The sequence below is a fragment of the Alexandromys fortis genome, unplaced genomic scaffold, assembly GCF_014885135.2.
Source record: "Alexandromys fortis isolate MF-2015 unplaced genomic scaffold, M_Fortis_MF-2015_v1.1 scaffold_93, whole genome shotgun sequence".
Classification (NCBI taxonomy): domain Eukaryota; kingdom Metazoa; phylum Chordata; class Mammalia; order Rodentia; family Cricetidae; genus Alexandromys; species Alexandromys fortis.
In genome coordinates this window covers 4171641-4183968 of record NW_026067970.1, presented here as the reverse complement: position 1 = coordinate 4183968, position 12328 = coordinate 4171641, and the positions used below count along the sequence as shown (strand labels likewise).

Sequence of the window (12328 nt, the reverse complement as noted above, 5' to 3'; positions counted from 1 at the left end):
CTCTGACCTCTTGGCAGCATCATATCACACAGGAAAAACAACAGGCCCAAGTCCCAAAATAGCAGAATATTCAAAAGATTGCCGGAGCTTCTCCAGGGACAATGAGGAAGTCTCCTTACCCGATCTGGCGGTTGGTAGAGGGAGCCTGCGTGATGACTGAGCTGGACTGGGGTGATGGCATGGCTTGTTGAATCACAACACTGGTGTCGTGGTTGGGCATCCGGGTGTTGCCCAGCTGGTGAGCTCCAGGTCCCGTCATGGTCCCTCCAACCGTATTATGCATGGAGATATTCTGCCCGGAGAAGACAGAGGAGAAAGATCAGAAGGAGCCAAAGTTTCACCTACTCCAAAGCCCTCCATAGCCGAGTTGGAAATCTGGTCATGTCACAGGTTATGGCTTCCGGCAAGGTGTGAGTTCACTGATCTTGCTATAACCACAGTTCTGAAGGGGTTAAAACAAATGATTACTTACCAAAGAGTAAAGCACAAGAGGAAATGTGCTGACATTTGCTGAGCAATCTGCCACCAGCCATCCTGAAGGCAGGCTCAGATGGTGGCGGGCGGGAGGATTAGTGTATCCCTGTCTGACTGGGTGACACACACTGCGCTAGAATAGGGTGGGCACAGAATGCCATGATTGGATGGACTGAGTTCCCCATCCTCCTTTGCACAACGTTGCACCCAGTTGTTGGCTTCCTTGTTCTCAGTACTGCAATACTACAACCACATATCCCTTTTTTAGGGAAACCAACACTTTCCTAGATTATAACTGGGGTGCTGAAAAAGCTATGGGGTGTGGAGGGATGGTTCTAATAGATCAGATCAGAGCACCGGGAATCCAATGACAAGGATAACACTTGCATCATATGGCTCGGTCTCCACAAATCTCCTTCTGAGCACCGTATGGAATAAGAGAATGTAGAACAGTGACTCTGCCCTCCAGAATAGAGAATGGTGGTGCGTGGATCAGAGTGGCCCTTCAACAAATGCTGCTGCCCAGATGAACTAAAGAAGGAACACATATTGTCTGAGCCACACAACAGACTACTGTCATCCATTGATTTCTGATGACTCCCATGGAAGTCATGTTGTTTGAATTTCAGAAGTAAGCTGAAATAAAATTGGGTTAAATGGTTGTGTTAAGTAGAAAAGCAAGCTAGTGGGACCACAAGATAGAATGCACATGAAGGGAGAAAAAGGTTGATCAGGGCACTGGGGCTAAGATGAAACAGAGTCAGAGCCTAGTAAAGGAAGAGAAAGTGAATGGCCAATCACTCACAGGCAAGGGTCCGAGGCAGACCCCTGTGCAGGAGGTACCATCCTTCAGTCCAGAAGGGTAAGGGACTTCGAGAGATCAGTTGGATAGTGGGTTGAAGATGGGGTGGGGTGGGGGGAGAGCAATGGGGTGTCCCTTGCAATCCACTTGAGGGAAAAAGGGATATATCTGTCCACACTTCAGTGTTAGCAAGGAAAAAGAATCAATGTTAACCCAGGAGGTTGTGAAGTGGCCCTTTGAATTTCTTCTGCAAAGAGCAGGATTTCCTGCACTATGTGTTAAATGATGGTGATAACATGGAAGGCATTGGGGTGGCTGCACCCATCACGTGGCACCTTTCCCAGGTTTCTGACTTCTGAGCCCTGACCACACAATTTGTAAGGAGTCCAGATGGGAAACGAGCACCTGGCTTAGACTTGAGCTGACTGTGTTGTCACAGGATCCCAAAGGCATACACACACACACACACACACACACACACACACAATCTAAGGCCCCTCCAACACACTTGATGGTTTTCCTGGCATGGGAAAACACTGTGGCCAGGCAAAGGGAAAAGGAAGGGAATGGTGTGAAGAGTCATATGGTCACGTAGGCAGGGATTTGCTGTATTTTCCTTAACAGGATCTAAAGACATCAAGGGCCACTAAAATGATGAAAATCAAGATCATTCGTTGGTCTTCTCACTCAAAAGTGCACCCTAACACCCTTCTATCTCTAGCTCCAGAAACTGTGTGAGCAATCTCTTGTGTTGTTTAGCTCCTCAATGATACTCAAATGTCTCATATTGCTTATAGTCACCTATATTTCAATAATAGGTCCAAAGTCTGGGAGAGTTCTGATTCAGTCTTTATAATGGCATTATGCTGTTTCCGCCCTGGATCACTAAAGTTGTACCGTTTGATGTCTAGAACCACATCTTTACATGCACAGAGGAGACCATGAAACGTGTGAGGTCTCTTAAGTTACCCAGGACTCCTCTTTCCTGCCATGCCCAGATGCAGTCCCAAATTCTGCCCGTTTACCCCCAAGCATCCCTCCTCTTTCTATATTCCCAGGCCTTCTTCCAGAAACCTATACTGAACTACCGTCATCTCCTGCCCTGTCGTGGGAGACTTCAGACTTTATTCGCTCTATCTGGCTCTTCTCCCTCCTCCTTCCCTAGTTACCAAGCTGAGATTTCTTCAAAATGTATAACCCACCACACAGCACACAGTGGAATACACATCCCCACCCTGAGTCGCTGCTTGACTTCTTTGCTTTGAAATACGCCAATAGCACTGTTTGTGACCTCCCTCCCCAGCTGCTAGGGGATCCTTCCTACCAAGCAGTTCATCTAATCCCATCTTTGTTCCAGTTTCGGCGCCTCTTCCCACCTTTCCGGAATTCTCCTGCCCTCATTCTGATATTACTCCATGTCAGTACCAGACCTTGTAATATGATTTTTGCTTGGCTGTTTTGTTTTGTTGGACACCAATGCTCTTGTTTGGACTTCACCTTCAACTCTCAGACTGGTCATTCCGTGGGAAGTCTTCCATCCTTCCCTAGTGATGGGAACTTCTCCCTTTAGAGGGATTTCTTAAAGATTAAAAATGTGAGGGCCTGGAGAGATGGCTCAGAGGTTAAGAGCACTGCCTGCTCTTCCAGGGGTCCTGAGTTCAAGTCCCAGCAACTACATGGTGGGTCACAACCATCTATAATGAGATCTGGCGCCCTCTTCTGGCCTGCAGGCAAAACACTATACATAATGAATAAATAAATCATTACAAAAAGGTTATAAATGTGCTTAATTTTGTGATTATTCGCTCTTCCTGCCATCACTTGCAACCACAGCGAGAGTAGAAACTAAACCTGATTTTACTCTCCACTGTGACTCCATCACCACATCACAGGTGACAGCCTAGTGACCCGCTGGACAGCATTCCCAAGATACTCAGATTATTGAGCTTCACACCTCTGTTCACTAATCAGCTTTTGAGAGCGCCAGCATCTCATCTGCTCACCTTCCCGAAAGCATGCTGGCAGCATCTGTGTTTCAGATTTTAAGGAACTTGGTCAATCATGGGCCAACAAACAAAGGGAGATCACAACCCAGAAGAAAACTTGAAAGGAAAACCTTGGGAAGATGCTCAAAGCATCCTGAGTGGTGAGCATCTGAACCTCGAATGCTTTGCTACAAATGACCAACAACCGTCTTTACGTCTACACACAAACCAAGGAAGACTAGGCTCAGGCTGCACCCCAAGGAACATGGTTGGCTTTTGTGAGAGCACAGCATGTCAGATCCCAGAGGAAAAGGTTTCACCCAAGATGCCAAAGCTTTTTCTGAGGAGCAATAAATAGAAAATAATTACTATCCTTCCCCGGCAACAATTTTCAGAAGTCTCTTTGTCTCTGAGGTCTCTGTAAGATGACTCCTGAATTATATTTTCACCATTTCCCAATTTACACACATAAAGTGTGCATGCTATCTAGCCTTCTTCCCCTAGACCCAGAGAATGATTTTAAAACATTTTGGGAAAATAAACAATCTGGCAAAGACACTCTCATTTCACATTTAGAGAAGGTGACTGTTTCCGTTAAGAATTGCGTAGGAATTCAAATGTGAAATTATTTTCCGAGCTCACATTGTCCCAATTATAGATCTCAAACCCGTCTTTATTGATAAAAGAATAGCATTTTACCTCCACGTAAACTCAACATCCAATTTCAAAAACACAAGGAGCATATTATCTAAGTTATTGTCGATCGTGCAGGTGGGCAGATTTGAAGCTAGAGAAACAACGCCACCAAACAGATGACACCGGGTGGATGTCAGTCTGCAGACCAGGATCAGATGTGTGCACCGAAGTTTGGCCTTTGGCCTTTCCTTGTTCGACATCTTTATCAACAGTTTGGATGAAGATATAAAACTCGTGCTTGTCAAATCTGCGGCTGACACAAAGTTGGAGACCCAGCTCGTGTTCTGGAAAGCAGAATCAGGTTTTCCTCGAGCCAACTGTGTGATCTGGCTTCCAAAAATGCTAACATAAATCTAGGTTGTTTTAGAAGTGAAACATCCTGATCAGGGGAAGTAATTCTTCCACAGTAGGGTACGTGGGCCTGACCACATTTGGCCACCACATTTGAAGGGAGAAATTGACAAATGAGGGTAGTGAATGCGTTCAAAATGCATTGCAGGAAGAATGGCCGAGGAAGCAGGGAATATTTAGTCTGGAGAGGGAAGACCTCGAGGGCCACACTAAATGCCTTTAAATATTTGCAGGATTAGACACAGTCTGCATCGCTCCAGAGGGCATAATTTCAGAATATGGAATCACGATGCTCAGAAATCAATTATAACTACAACTTGAGAGTCTATGTTGAAGCAGGCACTATGGCCGATACTTCATAGACCACATCGCTAGTCCTTTGATGATCCTACAAGGTGAGCATCATTGCTTTCATTTTAAGAAGCAAAAGTCACCATCACCTGTGATGCTACTGACCTCTGGACACCCTCAAATTTATGAGTCAATACTTCAAAACTATAAAATTGACCTTATGTCAGAATGATTTTATTAGTATGTAGAGATATTCAAAAACAAAATAAAATATTCCATAAAATACCCAGCTCCTTGGGCATGGAGTAAGCCAGGATGAATGACCATCATCCATGGTCAGGGATGTTTATGACAGGATTCTTGCATCAGGAGGGAAATAGCACAGGATGACCTTCGGATCTCTCCCATGGCTAAGGCACCTTCATTTACATGGATCATACTTGGGTTGACATCATTTAGATGATCACGTACATATACTACCTTTGAAATTGTACTGGTTTGAGAGTCAGTAGGCTTCCCCATTCCAATCTTCCCCATTGGTGCCTAGTTGCCACGTAACCTAGGTCAATCACTCAGCAACCTCACGCTCAATACCCTCAACATTGGACAGGAGTTAGGCAGCCCAGAACCACATGGTCTATTATTTCTCCAGCTTTGGCACTCCACAAGTCTCTGCAGCTACATCTTATGAGTCACTAAATATTCAAAACAGACATTTGGGGCTGTGATTCATTGGATTACAACCTGATATTTTTCTCTATAACCATAAGCTTTTGCGGAAGTGGACCTTTCAATGATGACAGCAGATGGAAGGGATCTAGCGACCTGCTGTCTCCCAGTCATCAGAGACAAGGCTCCATAGACTGACTCTAAAAACAGTCTTTGCCTAACTTTCTTCCTCTTTGGCTAACATTCCTCAGCTTGTCCTTGACATCTCCCTCCTTCTTGCCCTGAAAGGCTTGGCTTCCCATCCATTGGTCTTCTGAGGCATGCAGGGTGTGAATGGGATGAGAACCAGGGGAGTAATGAGTCTTGATTGCATAGTCAGTGAGCTTGAGGTAGAGTGGTAATTGACTTTCTACATGCATGGACTTGGAGCACAAAATGCAAAAAAAAAAAAAAAACCAACTTAGTGTATAAGAATGCACATCTATGTTCTTAAAAAAAATAACTATAATTTCAGAGTGTGGTAATGAAGGATGAGGGGAAGTGGACCACAACTGAAAGTAAAGGTTAGCATGCACAGTCCAACCAAGGAAGATTCCCACAGAACTCTAAAATATTATCTTCAAATCTACATTCTATCCAACTGCCCAGGTGTGGAGGCTTTACAAGTTTCTTCATAAAGATTCAAGGTCATCCTGATGCGCATTTACAAGCCAAGTTGTGCAATCTTCGGGTTGTCTGCATTTTAATGATGCCCGGGGAAGTTACGAAGACTTCCAGAACCTCCCAGAGCTAAATGTCCATGAACCGCATCCAAAAGATGTCTAAGACATTCACAGAATAGCAACAGTTCCATCCCTTTAGATGGTACCAGGCCTCAGGGGTATAGGGAAGAGGATCGTGGGCGTGGTTTTCTCTTTGGGGTTTTCAGTAGCTCTGTCACTATTTGGTGGCAGTCTTGCTGGGAGGGTAGGCTGCTCTGCAGATGGGGGTATAATCAAGAATTGGAAGAGACACAAAATGGGAAAAGCCCCAGGGTCCACCTAGGCTGACTGCTTTCTCTCCATAGCTCTCTCTTTAGATTGAACTCTCCACACCAGAGTGGGATCGAGCAGGATGCACAGGCTGAGAAAGCACACCCTGTAACTTCTTCAGGAAGGAGAAGGAAGAGGGGAGTGCAGGGGTCTGGGAAAACTCCAGCCTGGAGCTGCAAATAGAAGCTTTACTTTCTCTGAGTTTGCTGTTGAAGTATTTGAAGAGGGACAAGGTTACAGGAGGCAGCGTGAGCATGAGATTGGCTAGACACCAGGTCATGTCCACATCAGCTCTGTATCACTTGGGCGTGTTATTTTAGTTCTCTGAACCCTACCATCCTCGATTTACAACAGAGATAACCATTTAACGACAGGCTTGCAGCCAGGAGCACGTGAGACATCGCTACTATCCCAGCATGGTTAGCGATAGCAAATGCGTGTTGCTTTCCTTGGAGTAAATTACCATGAAGCTCAGAGGGGGGAAGTGCCTTCTCATGGCTAACCCCATGACTAATAAGCAAAGGAATCATTTCAATAATGGCCAGCACTTATACAACAAAACCCATATGTAAGAAAATCCATTCAAAGCTGACCGTCAGCCAAGAGGTAGATAGTGTGAACAGCCCCATTTTAGAGATGAGAAAGCGAGGCACAGAAAGACTGATGAGAATGGCTTAGAGCCAGGTGTTCAGATCTATAAACGAGTCCTCAAGCAGGAAGCTGAGATGTTGCAATTGCCTTGTAGTGAGAATATTTCATTTTGGAAAAGGTCATGGCAAGCCATCAGTGTGTCAATGCTCCTCACACGAGCGTCACAGAGAGGGCGATAACGCTGAGTGTGTTGCACCAGTCGTACAGGTCCATGTCTCCACCAGCATCTCCATATGTGGACACGCTTGGGGTGACACCATTAATTTATCCCAAAGACCAGTGTCCTCGTCTGAGGCTTATGCTTACTCTGAACTGGGGGGAAGATGCTGTTATAGTAGGCAAGTGAGAAAAGCTTGCACATGGCTTCTGGAGCCCTCCGTGGTTCCCTCAGGGGCCCTGAAGGTCTGGAGCCTGTATGATCCAGAACGCACACCCACCCAAAGGGTTCCACTCTCCTGCATCTGCAGATCTCTGTGATTTGCCCTAGTGCCGGGGTGGAGCACCGGAGCTCTTCCTGGGTACAGTTTATAGCTACTCATTTAATACCATAGTAAAATGCCCCAGACAATAAACATCTTCTCAGGTGCCACCCTTGACTGTGAGAAAGTTTCCAGGTGTCTCCCAAAGGCCCCACCCCTTCCGTTACAGAGTCAGCCACCTAGAACTATCCGTGGGTCTGTTCTCACCTTCATTATCTCCACTGTTTCCACTTCACATATCTGCGTGGTGTTGTGGCTTGGATATGGTTTGTGTGCCCCCAAGGGTTCATGTGCTGGAATTTCCTTCCCATTGGGAGGGAATAAGAAGGCAGAATTTAATCCTACTCTGATATTGAGAGGTGAGCCTTTCATGATGACTCACAAGTTGTGCAGGATGGGGCCTCGTGTCTGAACCCTAGTGGTTTAATAAGGAAAGATATCAGAGGGTGTAGGCTCATGCATGGCTGTCTCTGGCCATGGGTCCTGCTCAGGATCCTGTCAACAAGAAGATACAAGCTTGACCATGGACACCCAGAACATTAACCAAAAATGTACCTGTCCCCCTAAGATATCACTTACCAATTCTGTGGTGTTGTGTTGTCTTATTATTAGTAAGACAAACTGAACTAATCCCCATAGATTAAAAGAAAAAAACTCCTCTCTGCTGTACTCACACCCTAGAATTAGAACGTAGCCATTACCAGTGGCTGCTGTACCTGGACTCATAAGGGCATTACAAAAAAAAAAAAAAAAAGAAAAAAAAAAGGCTCGAGCCATCAAATGTGATTCGATGGCACCACTCACTGATGGGATTCCTCAGTTCTCAGAATCTTCCAGACAGCTGCTCATTCCGCTGTGGCCTGGAAGGACTTCCGTAGGCTATCTAGTACCTTCTGCATTTGCCTCCAATAGGTTCACAAGATGCCCCCACCAACCTAGATATTATTATCCAGCAGCCTGTTCCCTCCCAGATCCTCTCCATCCCACTCACACACACAGGGCTCAGTGCTTCCTAACAGCAGCTTCACCTGCGCAGGTAGTGGTTCCTCTGTAGTCAATCCATTCCTCAAGATTCAAACTGTTTCCTCCTCTGTGGAGCCTTCAGCCCCTTTCCTATTATCTGCTTCGCTTCTCCTCGCTCTGCCCTCCTGCCCTGCCCTCTTCATACTTCGAGGGAGAACTGTATCCTCTTAAGAACAGTCAGTGCCTGTCTCCATGATGTGTGCTCTGTAGCACATATACAGTTAGTAAGTGAGCAAGTGTCGTTTGTTCTTAAGCACAGATGTGGTATCTGTGTGCTTCAGATTTCTCATTTGTGAAATGGGAAAAACCCTACCCTAAAAAGTTTTTTGTGAGAAACCCTGTCTCAAAAAACTAAAAAAAAAAAAAAAAAAGTTTTTTGTAAGGATATAATTACGTGATGTAAGTACAGTGCTTAATGTCATGTTGGCTTGTTGGCTACAGTTAGTATTCTTATAGCTTCCATTGTAAGTACCATTATCACCATAGTTACCAATGATAACAGCAGCTCTGCTGCATCCCCGACCACTAAGGTGCTCTCTGCCTTAGTCCCTGCATCATTCTGTCAAAACTCTTGCACCACGCTGGCATTCATGTATTTTTAAGGCCATCCTGTTCCTTCCTGTTTTGAATGCTTCGATGACAAGGGTGGGGTTTGACCTAACACATTTGCTGAGTAAGTCTACAGTTAGTGCTGTGCAAATGAAAAGAAAAATAAAACCAGGCCTCTCACTGCTGCCAGTAGCTCATGGGGTTAGGGAGGCAACGAAGAGAAGGAGATGACAAACACGTGGCCAGAGGAATATCTAACATGGGCGCACATACAACAGAAACGAAGATGCATCTTCAACGGCTGACGGTCTGCCCTTTGATGGACAGCAGGTTAGTCAATAGGCCTGCTCACAAGCCTCCGCTAAGCTAAGCACATGATCTCACTTAATGCCTCCAGTTTGGCAATTTTGCTTTTATGATTCCAACACCCACCCTGCCATATTTTAGTACTGGTTCTGGAGGGCTGTGTCTCCTTGTCTGTTCCTCCAGCTTCAAACTATCATTCCAGTTTGTAACTCTTCTGGTCCCTCCCAGATCATGCGGTGAACTAACATAACCTTGCACTCTCTTGGTTCTCCTCCCAGTTCCAAAGCCTACAGCTTAGAATCTCTTCTATGCAAAGCCTGTTCTTAGCCTCGTCCTCAAAACTTTATATATCAGCTCACTCTTGTCACTGTCGGCTCCAACCCTCCACTGAAGCCTCTCTCTTCTAGCCACCAGGAGAGCTGTATATGAAGACGGTCACCTCCACACCATGTCTTGAGCATGCTCAGAGACCCTCTCTGCTCCGTCACGTACTGCTGGGAAACTATTCAATAGCATTTTCTCACACACTAAATGAGGATGCTCACCCTTGCTTACTTTGAACATAAAGGTTACATAAACAGAAGTGCTTGGGAGAGGGGTTACTCCATCAGCTTTCCTAACGGACACGGTGTCTAGATTCGACCTTTCCGCCCCCTCGTCTGATGACCCCTAACTCTCAGCATGACTCCCACCTCTCTCTTTCCAGGTTTACCTTGGACATCACTTTTCCAGTGTCCATGGCGCATTTGGTACTGTGACTCCCAGGAAAACACTCGTCTCCTTTGCTTCTCTTGCTGCTACCCTATTTCTGTGACCGACACAGAAGAAACCATCTGCGCTTGAGCTGACAGATGAGTTACAGTTTCTGAGATAATGCCACAGAAGTACAAAGACCCAACTTCCTATTGCTCAGGTTGCGCACATTGTCACTTTAAGGCTGAGATCCTAATAGGAAGAGATGGCAAGTGCTGCCTTCCCTCCTCCTAAGACGTCAGCACATGCAGCGAACACGTTGCTCAGCAGTCTCCTCCGAGGCCCTCTGTAATCAGCTTCATCCAGAGCCACCAACGGAGGTGAACACAGACTGGGAAAATCCAAAGGCAGGGATAAGAAGCAAGTGAGAACCTGGAGTCCCAGAGGAGGTGTGGGGAAGATAAGCAGATGGTGGCCTTGACCTTGGCAGGCTCTCCTACCTTCATGACTTAGGGAGGACAAAAGGTTCGTGTCACAAGGGGAGTGAAGCATGGAGGACAATGCAGAGCAGTCGCCAATAACCTAGCAGTGGTGTAAGATGTGGGTGGCTAGTTCTGGGCATTACTAAGGTAACCTCCCTTCCTTCCTAACCAGAACTTTGTCAACTCAAATAAGAGCACAAGGATGCTGATGCTCTCCAGTTTGCCAACAAGAGTCACAAACTTCATCACAGAAACAAAATGATCACACCCTCTTGGAAACCACACGAGATATCACTGACTTGAGAGAAGTCACACCTTTGCTCCCCACCTCCCCCGGACCCTCTTTCTCAGCTCCTATTCTTTGTTGGCCTAAAAAGCTGGGAAGCTTTGGTCTACTACCAAGAAATTTCTGGAAGACCACCTTGCCTGGAGCTCTGGTTAGGCATCTGCCTTTTTGAGCCTTTGGAAATGGGATAGCCTGACCACAAACTAGACAGGTTTGCCTCCGTGGCAAGGAAGCTCGCTGCAAGGCTTCCTCCTCTGAGACAATAGAGAATGAGTTGCTGGTACTTCATCTGGGGCTGGTAGAACCCGTCAAGTGGCTCTCTGTGAATAGCCTGGCTTTGTAAATTGTTTGGTACTGGGGAACAGAGCTGCTGCGGTGCTGGTCTAATGACCCATCTGGACTCGGCAGCCTTTTTCTATTTTGGCAATCACCTGTTTTCCTGGAGGATAGGTGCCTTGCAATTGCCACGCCAGCTGGCTTGTTCAGTCTTGAAAGCCAAACAAAACCAAACTGAGTAATGCAAGACAGAGTCAGGGAGACATCTGGTTTGCCATGTTTGATGACAAGCTAAGAATATAGTGAAGTAACATTTTTCTCTTGAGCATGGCAAGCAAAACAGCATTTGCCATACAGCATAGGAAAGACTAGTCACAACTGACAGACTGTAACAGTCCCCAGTGAAGCTTCTGGACCTCCTGTCTGAATATTAAGACCAGATTTTACACACTTCTGCCAGCAGTATATTGTATTTTTCAGATCCTCAGGGCTGCAGAGAAGTGGACAAGAGCCGGTGAGGTAGCTTCCATTTGCAGTGTGGCTAAGATGTCCCAAACCCTGCATGATGTCACCTATGACCATTGTGATTCCCTTTGTCCTAATGTCCTCGAGACCAGACACCGACTGTCCCTGCGGGCCAGTGGCCTCTACCTGCTCTGCTCCCTCCTCTCCCGGGCACTTGCTCTACATCTAATGAGATTCCTGACCATCTCACTGACAATCACAACTCTTTCTCTGATTGCCCCTGCCCATCCTTTCCCATTCATGACATCCTCATCGCATCTTCCAAGCGGAACACACCACACTTCCGATTCCGCTGCCGAAAACAATGACTTCAGACGAGAAAACCACACAAAACACCAACGAACTCTATTTTTCCCACCAAGGTCGTCGATGAGTTTGCTTCCTCAGACCTCATGGTTTTGAAATCACCTTCTAAAAGCACAAATTTGTTTTCCTGTCTAATACCCTGCCCTCTGTTGCTACCACGCCCTCCTCTAAAACCTCTCCTCCTCCACCAGGCCACCATCACATCATCATTCCAGTCTGTGGGGAGACATTCAAGACAGAGTGGAAGCAGGCTTGGATCTACAATCAAAAATGTCCAATGCAATTACATGTTTAGTAAACTATGCGTTACTTTTATTTCACAGACAAGCTATTTGTAATTCACTGCCTCACTAGAGAAAACCAATACAAGAAAAAAAAAATGAATGGGAGGGAAAGAAATGGTCCCATCATTTTTATTTTCCCATCGAGAAATAAAACTATGATTTCTGTATA

At 45.9% G+C, this 12328-nt stretch overlaps 1 protein-coding gene and 1 long non-coding RNA gene across 2 annotated transcripts in view; one reads left to right on the top strand and one right to left on the bottom strand.

Annotated features, from left to right (window-relative positions):
- Positions 1 to 12328, bottom strand: part of Creb5 (cAMP responsive element binding protein 5) — a 392793-nt gene that overhangs the window by 235806 nt on the left and 144659 nt on the right. Inside the window, exon 5 of the mRNA XM_050155533.1 lies at positions 120 to 292. Within this exon, the coding sequence (XP_050011490.1) occupies positions 120 to 292 (173 nt within the window). The remainder of the gene's footprint in view (positions 1 to 119; positions 293 to 12328) is intronic.
- Positions 1 to 12328, top strand: part of LOC126509570 (uncharacterized) — a 169467-nt gene that overhangs the window by 28200 nt on the left and 128939 nt on the right. The window lies entirely within an intron of this gene.